At 54.7% G+C, this 14,200-nt stretch overlaps 1 protein-coding gene across 1 annotated transcript in view; it reads left to right on the forward strand.

Moving 5' to 3' along the window:
• Positions 1-3,966: 3,966 nt before the first annotated feature.
• ALDH1A2 (aldehyde dehydrogenase 1 family member A2) overlaps positions 3,967-14,200 on the forward strand; it is a 69,928-nt gene continuing 59,694 nt past the window's right edge. The window contains exon 1 of the mRNA XM_053273107.1: positions 3,967-4,287. Coding sequence (XP_053129082.1) covers positions 4,171-4,287 — 117 coding nt within the window. The 5' untranslated portion in view covers positions 3,967-4,170. The remainder of the gene's footprint in view (positions 4,288-14,200) is intronic.

A 14,200-nucleotide genomic window follows, 5' to 3' on the forward strand; every position in this document is an offset into this window, starting at 1 on the left:
GTCTTCACGTCTTGTGGCAATGAGTTCCCTAAGTGACCCGTGTGGTGCAGAAGACTCCAGAGCCTCCTCCAGCCCTCCGCCCCTGCCCGATGAAGGTAAAGAAGGGCCAGCTTAGGCTGCTCTCCAGGCGGGACACCCCTTTCCTCCGGAAGGCCTCTCTTCTGCCTCCTGCCGAGCAGGAGATTAACCTGGAAGACGCCAAGCAGCCCGGCGGGATTCCTTCGCTGGCAGCGGCTTGCTTGCGGGCTCGGGTGGCAAGGCCGCCTGGCACGGAGTCCGCACTCAGCCCTCCTCTGCGAGAACGGGAGGCCACCAGGGCCGGCCGCTGGAGGCGCTCAGGGTTAGGGTTGGGGTTAGGGTCGTGGTGCCCCGCCCCGAGGAGGCCCAGCAGCAGCGGCTCGCCTCGTAGCAGCAGGAGGGGGCTGAGGTGGCGTTCAGTTCGTGGGCCCCGTTGCTGGAGCAGCGAGTGACGCTCTTGGCGCCGGAGGCCGAACGGAGTCTCCTCTTCGCCTTCAGCAGCGCGTCGTCTTCTGCTTCTTCTTCTTCCTGCCCCCATCCAGGCGCTGGGCGGCGGCGGCGGCGGGCGGGGGGGGGGGCATCGCCTGCTCCTGTGAGGCGGCTGCTGCTGCTGCTGCCGCCGCTGCCCCCGAGGGATGGACACAGAGCAGGCTCTCCCCAACGGCTGCCGGCTTAGGAGCAGCTCGCGCTTCGTCAACGGGGGTCCCCAGGTGTCGCTGGACTACCAGTCCCATCAGCCCCAGGCAGTGTGGCTGGGGGTGATGGGAGTGGTAGTCCAACAACATCTGGGCAGCAGCACCCCCGTCTGCGAAGCCCTGGAGCAGGCCCCGCGGCGGGGTGGTCCCCAGAGGCTGCCGAGCTGCTGCCACGCCTTGCCCGGGGCCACCCCCAGGCCGGGCAAGCCCGACCCACCCAGGCATGGCAAGCGCACGGCCCCTCCGCGGCACAGGCTGGGCTTGCTCGTCTTCGCCCCGCAGCCTGACTTTTCCGGATCGCAGCCCCTGAAATGACTGGGAGGGAGGGAGGGGGAGACCCGAGACCCCCCCCCTCCCCACACCCGCGCGGGCAGCGCAGGGACTCCGAAGGCTGCTGGTTCGGCGGGGCGGTCGCCGGGGCAGCGGCTTGCGGCGATGCGCGGCGTGGCCAGCAGATGGCAGCAGGCGCACGGGAGAGAAGCAGCTCTCCGCCCGGCCGGCCGCCGGGGATGCTCAGCCTGGTGGCAGCAGCAGCAGCAGCAGCAGCAAGAGGCCGGAGAAGGCGGCCTCTCTCGCCACGCTGGGGCAGGCAGGCAGGCAGGCAGCAGCAGCAGCAGAGAACCAGGCCCGGCTGGGCTGGGGGCTTGTTTGCCGCCGGGCCGCCGCTTCCCCGCTCCCCACCTTGCAGAAATGCAGCTGGTGTGGTGGGGGGGCGGCGGCACGCAGCCGTGGTGTCTTTTCCGCACAGCCCATTTGTGGCGGGAGGGAGGCTGTGAAACAACGAGGCGCCCACCTGGGAGCAGCAGGCTTGCCAGCGGGGGTGAGGGGGGACTCTGGAGCCGGTGGGGAGCAGCAGCGGGTCTCCTCCAGGGGGCAGTGCCAGGCGTGTGGCTCTGCTGCAGACCTGCTGCTGCTGCTGCCTGGCCCGGGCTGGCCGGTCTCCTCCTGAGGGGCTGCCTGCCTGGGCTTGCCATGAGCCCAAGCTTGGCGTGCAGGAGGCTACTGAGCAGGGGTGTAGCTAGGGGAGAGGGGTAGCCCTACACGTTGGCTGCTGGCTGGGTCTGCTCTGAGAGGGGTGTGTCTGGGCCACCAATGGCGCCCTGTGTGGGGGCAGCCAGGTGACTTACACACACACACACACACACACACACACACAGTGTGCATGTGCACAGAACAGCACAAGGCCTTAGGGGGTGTGGGGGGTGTGGGAGCTTGGGCAGCCCAAACCTATGTTTACTCAGAAATAAGTCTGCAAAGCAAGTATAGAGTCTACCAAGGAAGCATGTGTCAGGTTTCAGCCACAGCAACCCATTTGTTTCCCCTTCCTGTTTTTATTATTATTATTAATACATTTTATATCCGGCTCTTCCTCCAAGGAGCCCAGAGCGGTGTACTACATACTTGAGTTTCTCCTCACAACAACCCTGTGAAGTAGGTGAGGCTGAGAGAGAAGTGACAGGCCCAGAGTCACCCAGCAAGTTTCATGGCTGAATGGGGATTTGAACCCGGGTCTCCCGCTCCCCAGTCCTAGTCCAGCACTCTAACCACTACACCACGCTGGCTGTTTTCCTTTGTGAACTGCAGCATTGACGTCTGTCAGGACAGGAGCAGTTCGCTCCCTTCTGGGCAGCTCAGAAGCAGAGAAGGAGAGTAAAGGGAGGGGGGGTCAACCTTGCCTGCTGGGGTCACCTTTGAATGGTACAGGGGAACTTCTGCATCGGGACAAGCCACCTCACTTTCAAAGACGCCTTCCACGCGGTTCCCCCAGGGACACATACTTGGGTAAAGGTCAAGTGTGCCGTCTAGTCGATTTCGACTCCTGGCGCCCACAGAGCCCTGTGCTCTTTTTTTGGCAGAATACAGGAGGGGTTGGCCATTGCCTCCCCCCGCGCAGGATGAGATGATGCTTACTTCCCCCAAATTGCCAGGCGTCCTCGATGTCTCCAGTTTGGGAGACCTCACCCTGTCCAGCAGAACACAGGGGTGTGCTCCCCCCACCCTGCCCCCAGAGAGCATAGAAAACTGCCATCACCAGCACATGACAATCGGAGAGGTACGAGTTCGCTGCAGGGACAGGATGGATGCGGGTGAATTGGACCCTGCCACATTCTGTGATGGCAAAAACTGTAGGACACCCCCCCTCTCCTTTATCCAGCATTTCCTCCTTTGTCCATTTGTGGTTCACCACCTAGAGTCCTTGCAGGAGGGGCGATATATAAGAAGTTTCAATAAATAAATTCCAGGTATCCCTTTGCTGCCATCTGAGTCTGATCCTTGGTCCATCTAGCTCAGTATTGCCTACTCTGACTGGTAGCAACTTTCTCAGGCTTTAGACAGAGAAGGATCTTTCCCACCCCTACCTGGAGTCTGAAGGTACTCAGTGGCTGTACCACTGAGTTATGGCCCCATCCCCATTCAACTTGTGTAGCCCTTTGCAGTCTTCCCGGGGTCTTCCCTCTTGTATGTTCTGCATGGCTTTTCCTCCCATTTTACAGATGGGGAGGCTGAGGCAGAAGCTCTTCCCCCTGGCTGAGAGAGGATTTGAGCCCCGGCCGCCCTGATCTGCGTCCAGCTGACTGCCAGTGAGATCCTAGAGTTGTGCCAGGGCGTTTGCCATCTACACCTGTGTAGAGCAGTTGTGCACCAGAGAGAGAGAGAGAGAGAAGGGGAGAGAGAGAGCGTGTGTGTGTGTGTGTGTGTGTGTGTGTGTGTGTGTGTGTGTATCTGACATGTTTATGGCTTCTTTCCTCCCTCCCTTGGCAGTGAGTTTCTAATTAGATTCCCAAATTCCTCCTGGGCGGCTGGAGCAAAGTCCCCCTTGAGCCTCTGCTTAGAAACCCAGCCTTCAGATTTCCGCTGGGCGGCCTCTAAGACCAAGGTGCTAATTCTCCTTTAATTATCACGGGGAAATCCTCCGTAATTGGTCCTGTCTCTCCCTCCCTCCCCCCTCCCCACACCAGCCCTATCTCCTGGCCCCCTTCCCCCCCCCCCCATCCCTGCTTATCAGCCCAAAGGGAAGAAGGTTGCCTGCTCCTCATCTCTTCCTTTGCTGGCAAAGCCCACTCAGCTGCTGGTGCCCAGTGGGCTGGATGGAGCCCAAGAGGTGAGGGAGGCTGGCTGGTCTGGAAGAGCAGTGAGGAGGACCCCGGGGTGGCCTCTTCGTGAGCCTTCTCCTCCTCCTCCTCCTCCTCCTCCACCAGCCTTGGGCTGAGGGACCTCTGTGAAGGCAGCCAGCTCTGAGTCTGTCCTCCTCCAAGGTAGGATGGCCCTGCCTCTCTGGCCCTGCCTTCATGTCCAATAAGAAGAGACCTGCCTTGGCACCTGCCTATATACGGGGCGCAGCAACATCTTCAGCACTGCTCTGGGGGAGAGAAAAAAGTCTGGAAGCCTCCCTTTCTCCTCGGGTGAGAGGGCTGGGGACACCATCACTTGGGCAAAGAAGGAGGCGCCCGAGACCATGACTTCTAGCAAAATCGAGATGCCAGGTGGAGTCAAGGCTGACCCGGCGGCATTGATGGCATCCCTGCATCTGCTGCCTTCTCCCACGCTGAACCTGGAAATCAAGCACACCAAGGTGAGTTGCGTCCCTGACTTTTCTTTTCTGGCAGGAACTGCAGCTATTCCCATTGAGCTCTGCAGAGCGAACTTTCTTTAAAAGTCCTTTTAGACCTTCAGTGCAAAAATACCTGATTTGTTTTGTTTAAACAGAGGAAAACACACAGGCTCCCCACTCTGCAAATCATATTTCTTAGGAATGATTTGCCATTTCTGTCTGTCTGTCATCATTCAACTCAAACTTGATCTATTTTTCTTTCCAGAAAAAGGACTTTAATATCTTTTCGTTGTTTCTGATGAGTGTCGGAGGGAGTTATTGTCCAAATCTTGTTACATGCTGTTGAAAGTTTAAAATGTTTTGGGTTTTTTTAAGTAGTCCATACAGCTCCTAGGACTTTTCCTTTACAATTCCTCTAGGACAGGCAATCCAGCCAAGTTGTTGCAGTTTTGGAAGATGGATTCTTTTGTTGGTTTCCTACTTAGGTGAATAAAACCTCGAGGTCATATTGTCAGGAAATTATTCTTCTCTTATTTTTAAGCATTAATCGGGGATGCATAATAGCTTCATCACAGCCCAGGGCTGATGGGTCATCCTAAGGACAAAGGTATACACGGTATTTCTATCTGTATAGTTGATACAAATCTGTAAATTTTCATAAGATGTGTATCAGTTACCCAAAAAATGCAATTGAAGCTTGTAAACAGTGTGAAATTCTATGCCTTTGGTACATCTCCAGGAACTGATTTTCCTGTGCATATTCTTAAAACACTTTGGGCACGATCCAGTGGGAAGATCTCCTGCACACGCCCCATTGAGATAAACAGAGGTTTAATTATAGTGTGCTTTGAAAGAGAAATTAAATACTTCAGGCTTGTAAAAAGATGGCCACTCTCTTAAAAGCAGAATTTAAGGTAATGTGGAGCTGATGCAAAAGAAATGCCATTGTTACCAAGAGAGGCATGATCACTTCCTATTTTTTAATTCATGCACATTCCAAATTCCATCCCTGCTTTCATTTGTTATTGCTGTTTCGTGTTTTCTAATAACAGTTTGAGAATAAATGAATGAATGAATGAATGAATAAGTAGCCAGATAAAATACCCACATATGGCCTGCTAGAAATTAGAACCATTTCGATGTTTTCAAATGAGAATGGGGAAATTCAAATATATGGACACAGGATGGCTTGTGTGAAGTTAGCTTGCTTAGTATCAAAGATTTCACACCCCTGACAAATATTATGGATTATTAGGACATAACACCAAGATTCCTGTGGGCACAATCCGGCTTTCCAGTCTCACTGATTTCAGTGAGAGACAATTAAGTTTTGCCTGGAACTTGCGTGGCCACAGTAATTTTGGTACGACAGACTAATAAGCCAAAATTGTCTTTATTTTATCAGCAACATTAGGCATCTCCTTGGTTCTCTCCCATTGAAATAAATGAGACTTAAATGTGCTGAGCTTTGGCTGGATTGTGGCCAAAGTGCTGCAATTATTAATAAATTTCTTCAAGTTTACATTACTTGGCGGGACTTCAGAATCTTTCAAAGCATCCTCCAGCTTACTGCGTTAGCTGCACAGTATTCTAATTCCGTTGATATATAAAAGCAAAAAAGAAAAAGAAAAAGTTCCCTGTCTCAAGGAGATTATATGTGAAATCTAAATAGGATGTGTGTGTGGAGACAGAGGAAGGAGAGAGAGAGAGAGAGAGTAGCACGTTGAGTGTGATCAAATGCACTGTCATGTACTTGCAACCCAATCCTGTGCATGATTACTTGGAAGTAAGTCACTCTGGGCTCAGTTAGACTTTATCTCCAGCAAGTTGGCATCGGACTGTGATTCAGTTCTTGGGCTTCACCTCTTGCATCTTTCTTGTGGCCAGGGAAAAGGAAAGTGGCTGACCTGGGATATGGGTATGTTGGATAAAGCCAAATGCTTAGCCTCCTGGCAGCTTGACATCCATGATACTGTAATTAGTCTCCACATGTTTGCCAGATGCCACCAGCATGTTAAAGGCTGCACAGAATGTAGGAGGGACCCGATCCAGCTTGCACCAAATGCTGCGGCAGGACAAAGGGAAGCTGGAGGACCGGATGGGGCAGGGAGTGAGTCACTTGAGGCAGAAGCAAGAGTTGACCTGACATGTCTTTGGAAAGAGGCCATAGCTCAGGGCAAGAGCATCTGCTTTGCACACAGAAGGTCTCAGGTTCAGTACAGTAAAGGTAAAGTGTGCCGTTGAGTTGGTGTCGACTCCTGGTGCCCACAGAGCCCTGTGGTTGTCTTGGGTAGGATACAGGAGGGGTTGACCATAGCCATCTCCTCCTGCGCAGTAGGAGATGATGCCTTTCAACATCTTCCAATATCACTGCTGCCTGATAGAGTTGCCAGCAGGGAGTCGAACCAGCAACCTCTGGATTGCTAGGCAAGTCATTTCCCTGCCGCGCCATTAGGTGGCTGATGGCGTATCTGGCAGGATCTTCTTCAGATGTAGGCCTCCAGGTTCCTGGGTTCCTGGGTTTGAAATGCTGGAGAGCTACTTCTAGGCAGCATGACCTAGATGAGCCCATGGTCTGACTGGGGAATAGGAGGCTTCCAATATTCCTGTTATCTAGATAGTGTGGGCCATCCAAATGCAGCAAACTCCCCAAGGCAGGGATGTCTCATTTTTCCTCGTGTGACTCTGTAAACTCCCATGTGCCATGTTGGCACAAGAGAATCATCACCATCATCATCATCATCATCATCATCATCATCATCATCATCATTTTCCAGCCCCCACCCCACCCCCCGCAAGCATTTTAGTGCCTCTTCTTGGTCCAGAGAGAAAAAGTTGCCCCCAGAAGAGAAAAGGGAACTGTGGCAAAGGCAGCGGGGGAGATCGGTGGGGGGAGATCTCAGGGGTGGCTTCGGACGGCCTCGTCTCTGTTTGTCTGTCTGTCTCTTTTGCTCTTGATCCTTCCCTTTCTCTTGGCGGCAATGACAAGTGATTTATGGCTAATTGGAGCCTTTAATTGGGTGCCTGGCTGTGGCCAGACTTTTACCCAGCTCCCATTTCCCACTCCTTGCAAAGAAAAACATTGCGATCGAAAACCACGGACTGGCACTGGAGTCTTTCAGTTGCTGGGGTCACTTTTCTGTCTGCAGTGACAACTTCCATAAACAAAGGGAAGAAGAAGAAGAAGCCCTGCTCAGACGGGGAGCACTTGGAGGAAGAAGCCCTTGGGACCCCAGCGGGGGCATCGCCGGGCAGGCTTCCCCCCCCCACGGCCTCCCTTTGCAGGCCCTGCTTCTTTGTTGCTGGATGCACAAAGGAGTGTCCTTTGCGGCTAGTTTGATGGCAGGGACAGCGGGGCAGGGGTCTGGCACAAGGATCCTGCATGTGGCTGGCATTGCCTTGCCTCAGCGCAGGGTCTTGGCTCCTGCACTTGGCCGGGTGGGGTGGGGGGCGGACGGAGAGATGTGGTGCAGAAGTGGGCCTGAAATGAGCTGCCCCCTCCTGGAGTGATGCCCGCCCAAAAGATCCGACTCCCTGCTGGGGATTTCTCCCGTCCCGGCTCCATTGGAACCATTGAGAGCTGTACAAGAGCAATGCTGGGGTCATTTCAAAGAGGCTTGTGCAGGAGAACCTCCTGGTAGCTGGCACTCCAGATTCAGCCCTTGGAGGGTTCCTGCTGGGCCTCTCCCAGCCCAGAGCATCTGAATCTTGGGACGACTCTCTTGATCAGATCTCCCCGTTATCACAGCTGCTGCCTGGCTGAAGCTATTCAGAACTGCCAGTTCATTTAGAGTCTCAGAAGCTAAATGCCTGAGAATCACACCTTGTGTGTGTGTGTGGGGGGGCATGATGGTGGAACACCAGCCCTCTAGAGCTCCGGCCCATTTGCATTCTCTTGACAGCGCTTCCCCATAATGCAACAATGAAGCTGCCACAGACTGAGTCAGACCATTGGTCCATCTAGCTCAGTATTGCCTACACAGACTGGCAGCGGCTTCTCCAGGATTGCAGGCAGGAATCTCTCTCAGCCCTATCTGGAGATGCTGCCAAACTTGGACCCTAGATGCTCTTCCCAGAGCAGCCCCATCCCCGGAGGGGAATACCTTGCCGTGCTCACACATCGAGTCTCCCTTTCATATGCAACCAAGGTGGACCCTGCTGAGCTAAGGGGGGACAAGTCATGCTTGCCACCACCAGACCAGCTCTCCTCCCATAGACCAGCTGCATTGGCCAAAGGCTGATAGGAGCTGTAGTTGAACAGCGTGCAGGGTTGGGAACCCGCCGGTAATGCATGAAGGGGATTCTGCACATCCAATCCCTGTGAAGCATGTGTGGAGAGCCCTGTTGAGTCAGACCACGCAGGGGCCGCCTTGGTCCTTTTGTTCCCTGCAGTAGCCAGCCAGATAATTCTGGGAAACTCCCAAGATGGCCCTCCCTGAGTCTTGGTCTACAGCAGCAGGAGCATTTCCAGACAGGGCTTTTAGCTCGCCTCTCCTCTGAGATGGGGGTGGGGGGAGAGGGTGTGTTGCCAGCTTGACCCCAAAGTCCCTGCAAGCGATCGGGGGAGCACTTCACACACCATCCAGGTTCTTCATTGCCCATTAGAGCAAAGCCTGATTTATGTCCCAGGTTAAAAAAACACACCACTTTTTGCATTGGGGTTTTTGGGCAAAGAATGCTGTCTGAAAATGTTCCTGGCATTCTGAGGTAGACTACCACTGAACATGGAAGTTCTATTCAGCTGTTTTGGCTAATAGTCCACTTAGACCTATCCTCTAGGAACTTGTCTAATCCTTTGTTTAAAGCCACCTGACCAAATGACTGAACCTACTTTTAATTACTCCACACTCTGTCAACGTTAGGGTTACCCCTGCTAACAGAGCAAAGAGGCACCTCTTAAAGTGGTGATGCTCTTATCTTTAGCAGAGAGAGAGAGAGAGAGAGAGAGTGCACTGGGCATCTGCAGAACCTTTTCCAGGGTAGGGTGTGTGTGTAGGAATCCTATACCCCCCTCCCTGGGAGCATGCCCCATTGAATTCAATGGCAACTGGCGATTTCAATTCAAGGGAGGGCTGGAGGCGAGCCCCTTCTTCCCACTGGCCTCCCCATCCTCTGTCCCCTCCCTTCCCATTTGTGTACAGAGGGGAAGGGAAGGGGGTTGCTCTGTCGGGGGGGGCTCGCTCTTTGGGGGCATGGGTGCCCTCGGCCTCCTGCCCAGCCCCTCAGCGGCCAGGGGGATGGCCCAGGTGGGTCATCACTCCCAAACAATAGATGGTTAACCCCCCTCCCCAAGCTCTGTTTAAAATAATTGAGCAACAGCAAAGCTGCCACAAAAAGGTTGGGGGAGAGATGTGAAGGCACAGGAACCCTCTTCCACAGAATCTGAGGATGTTCTGATGACTAATGGCTTGAAAAACTCCTTTAGAGAGCTAGTTGAAAAGTCTTCCTTATCCGAATGGGCCGGGGAGACTGTGGGCCCTGGCCCCAGATTTTTTAGACACCTAGCCATGCCCCAGGTGGACTGTTCCTGTTTTTCAAATGAGCTGTTTTAAATGTAAATGATCTGAATGGGTCATTGCCGCGACACCAATGAAAAGCCAGTTTTAAAAAGAGTGCTGGAAGGGGCAACTCAGGGCTCTAGGCGGGGCGGGACACCCACTGGCCCCACCCTGGAGACAGGCCTGAAAGACATCTTCAAGAACAAGCACAAGAACAAATATTTATATCCCGCTTTTCAACAAATGTTTCCCGAGCGGTTTACATAGGGAAACAACAAACAAATACATAAATCAGATGGCTCCCCCTGACCCCAAAGGGCTGACAATCTAAAAAGAAACACAAGCTAGACACCAGCAACCGCCACTGGAGGGATGCTGTGCTGGGGGTGGAGAGGGCCAGTTGCTCTCCCCCTGCTCAAGAAAGAGAATCATCCCGGTTAAAAGGTGCCTCTTGGCCCAGTTAGCAGGGCAAACTGGGCACTTTGCAGATTACACCTGGATGCTTCACCTGGGCGCTTTCCAGATTGGACCCTAATGCGGGGTCAGGGCATATCCCTGAAGTGTGCGTCCATACTTCCTGTGTTGTGACACTGCAGTCCCGACGCTGACTGCAGGCAGGGTCATATGCTGGATGCCTTGTTTCGAATTTAATCACTGCAATCTAGTGCGATAACATCATATATCTGGCATGAAAAAGTTGCTGTTTTTCTGGGTTGTTAGTTTTTGCGAGACTGCTCCCCCTGCAGATTTTACGTTTTGGCTGCAATTTGCCTGAACGAGGCATGTAGATGCTTTTAAGCAGCTCATCAGGAAAGCGCCCTGAGCACTTTCCAGATTACACACGACAGTAGGGTTGAAATGCTTCCGCTTGGCAGGATCGTATTGAAAACAACCCCCAGAATCTCAAACTCCTGCAACGGGGAAATGCAGCTATTTTTCTGCAACGGACTTGCAACGTTGTGGCACTATAATGCAAAGATAAAACCCCAAAGAAGGCATCGGAAATGTGGACGGCACCTGGCTGTCAGTGCAGGGACTGCGGTGTCACCACACAGGAAGTATGGAGGCACACTTAGGAGACCCGTAGTAGTGACCCTGTGGTGGGGCTCAATCTGAAAAGCGCCCCCATGTGGAAGAGCACCCCAAAGGAAGGAAGCTGACCCTCCCTAGTGAGAGAGCTCCAGTTAGTCTCTTGCGGCAGCGAGGTCCACACATTCATTGTGTGTAGTGTGTGGAGAGGGACTTCCTTTGGTCTGTGACATAGGAAGCTGCCAAATACTGAGTCAGACCATTGGGCTGTCGAGCTCAGGATTGCCTTCACAGACTGGCAGCGGCTTCTCCAAGGTTGCAGGCAGGAGCCTCTCTCAGCCCTCTCTTGGAGATGCTGCTGCCAGGGAGGGAACTGGGAACCTTCTGCTCTTCCCAGAGCGGCCCCATTATCCCCTGAGGGGAATATCTGACAGTGCTCACATGTGGTCTCCCTTTCGTATGCAACCAGGGCGGACCCTGCTTAGCAAAGGGGACCAGTCAGGCTGGCTGCCACAAGAGATGCATTGGGTCGCTTTTGGGTGCGAAGGGCCGGCCCAGCCCCACCAGCTGGATGTGGAAGTGCTTGTGCCTTTGGCTGGCAGGACATCCCCATGACATCCGAAGCCGCTCAGTATTCCAAGACTGGGGCAGGCGGGGCGGGGGGGGGGGTGAGGCGGGGAGTTCAGGAAATATTTTGCTAGATCTACAAGCTGTTTACATTACAGAGAGGCCTGCATTAAATAAATCCAGCATGTTAAAAGGCACATAAAAGAAAGCGATACTTGGTGACTCATAAATCTTCCAAGCCTCAGCAGGAGGAGGGCTCTGTTCAGAGCAGATCGCCCGAGCCGGAGAGACCGGGGAGCTTCACGCTCCCTGCGGGCGGACGCTGCTCGGGTCCCTTCTTCCGCTGCAGAGCCTTCGCCCTGTGCAGAGACTGAGCCAGCCCACGCTTGGGGGGGGGGGAGTCCCCTCTGAGTGACACCCCTGACCTGGGTGAGGGGAAGTCGCTGAAGCGCAGTCCAGAGGAAACAGAGGTGCTGCTGGCTGGATGGTTTGTTCCCAGGAGCCCAGAGCTGTGTAGATGGTTCTGTAGCAACCCCACGTTGAGCTGTGTGGCAGGCTGAGAGCGATGGGGTTGGCCCAGAGTCACCTGAATGGGGATTTGAACTCAGGTCCCCCGGGCCTCGTCCAACACTCTAACCACTAGCAGGCCCCATCGAGGCCCTGCCCATCTGGGGTTGAGGCAGACGCTTGGTCCCTCTTTGGGAGCCCGCACGGTGTCGTGGTTCGGGTGCTCGACTTCGATCGGGGGATCAGCCGGCGGCTCACTCACTGCTGCCATCCACACACGAACAGGACGGGCAAGATTTGCTGAAGAGAACGTCTGCCTGGGCCGGAGCAGCTTTGCAGGGGCTTGGGAAGGCGCTTGGGTGGCTTGTGAAACGCCAGCTCCGGCCGAAAGGCTTCGCACGTCCAGTGTGACTATGTCAGGGTCAGAAGAATATCGGGAGGCCAGTTGGAGAAGGGCCCCCAGGGGAGGCCGGAGGGCCTGCTGGGTGGGGTGCTCGCAGCGGGAGAGGGAGGTGGTGCCAGGCCGGGCCTCCCTGGCTGAGTTGCCTCCTGCTGCTGCTGTGTGCGCGCCTGCTGGGATCTCTGTGACGTGGCCGGGTAAGCAGCCCGGGAGGAAGACGGAGTGGTCGTGTCAGGAGTGGAGGACGAGCTGTGGCTACCCCAGCCGCCTTTGCGCAGGAAGAGAGGCGGGATGCCAGGATGATGGGGGGGGGGGGGGGCAGATGGATGACTGGAGGGAAAGGCAGCCCTGCCAGGGCAAGAGCCTCTCCCCCCCCCCTCCTCCTCTCTCTCCCAGCTGCGGCATCAGCTCCATGTAAACACTTTCCGGGGAGTCGCTTGGCAGTTGGAAGCAGAAGTCTCAGCTCCAAGGATTGCCTGGCTGGGAGGGAACGGGGGGGGGGCTGCCCGACCCCCTCTCCACTCCAGCAGCAGCGGAGGAGATGCCCCCCCCCCGCTGGCAGCTCCTGTGGCATCTGCAGGCCCCCACCAGGCATCGCTGGGCCCTGCTGCCGCCCAGTCCCTTTGAAGTCCAGCAGCAGCGGTGTGGTGGGGCGGGGGGGGGAGGCTGTCCCAACCGGGGCTCCTGTGTTCAGGGTGGGCTTCTTGTCGCCTTCCCAGCGACTCCAGGTGGCCCCAACCCAAAAACACAGCCCCGAATCGGCTGTTCCCCCCCCCGGGGAGGCTTCCCCTGCTGCCAGTGGAATGGAGGTGGTCTCTGGGGGTGGGGTGGGGGGTGCTCAACTGCTGCTGGACCCCACACCACCCCCCGCAATCTTCAGCCATGGCTCATTGCTGCCGCCCAGCAAGAGGCTGGCTCTCCCTTTTCGCCCAGAGGCCGCTGGACCTCGGTGCACAGTTGGGGTCTGGGATGGCCTGCTGGTCGAGTGGGGAGTCGGGCGCCCCACGGACTGCGCCGCTGCCTGCTTGTGCTTGGACACCGTGCGCGCAGCCAAGTGTGCCTCTGCAAAGCTCCCCTTCGCACCTGCCTGGAAAACTCGCCTTTTGTTTCCCCGGCAGTGTTGCTTTGCTTTCTTTCTGCGTCTGCGTTTGGCTTCCACGTGGTGACCGCTGTGGTAGAGTCACCACCTGGAATGCAGACGCAGGAGCAGGAGCAACTGGAGGCCGGTGCTGGCCGTGCAGGAGGGCAGCCAAAGAGGAGGAGGCCGGGCAGGGCATGGAGCCCCTCGGAGAGAAACCGCGTAAGAAGCTGCCGTCCATCACGCCGCTCTTTTCAAGCCCATGCAGCTCCCCCGGGGGCCACCAGCCTCCTACCTTCGTGTAGATGTTTTTAAATCTCCTAAGCTACCTTCAGCTCAGCGTGTTCTTGTTTGAAGCAGGAAGGTGGAGTAAAAACACGCTGAAATGCATGAATCATGTCAGGATACCCTCCACGCTTGGCAGCTGATATTGTTCTGCATTAAGCAAACAACAGGTTGCCAGTTACCTGAGGATCATCGAAGGATTCTGTGGAATTATTCGAAAGGTATCATGAACAAAGCTTATTAACTGTTGCAAAGATCTCTATAACAGCATATTAGAAAAAGAATATAAATCCTCCTTTGTCTGATAGGTTTTTTAGGACATGGGCTATAGCTGTGATGATGAAACTTATCTGGAGAGAACTTAACTGGAGGTTGAGACCCCCAGAAATGTGGCTCTAATTTCATTAAGAAGTGGTCACTTTTTGTATTTTTTGGAATGATAAGTTGAGTGACAAACGATGCACATCCTCCATCACTGTTTTCCTTTATCCATTGTTTGAATGTACCATTGTCTTTGTGTTGTGATTTTGGCTGGATGGCTTAATATTTATTTATTAAAATTTCCTGATA

Source organism: Hemicordylus capensis, chromosome 10 (genome assembly GCF_027244095.1).
Source record: "Hemicordylus capensis ecotype Gifberg chromosome 10, rHemCap1.1.pri, whole genome shotgun sequence".
NCBI classification, from domain to species: Eukaryota; Metazoa; Chordata; class Lepidosauria; order Squamata; family Cordylidae; genus Hemicordylus; species Hemicordylus capensis.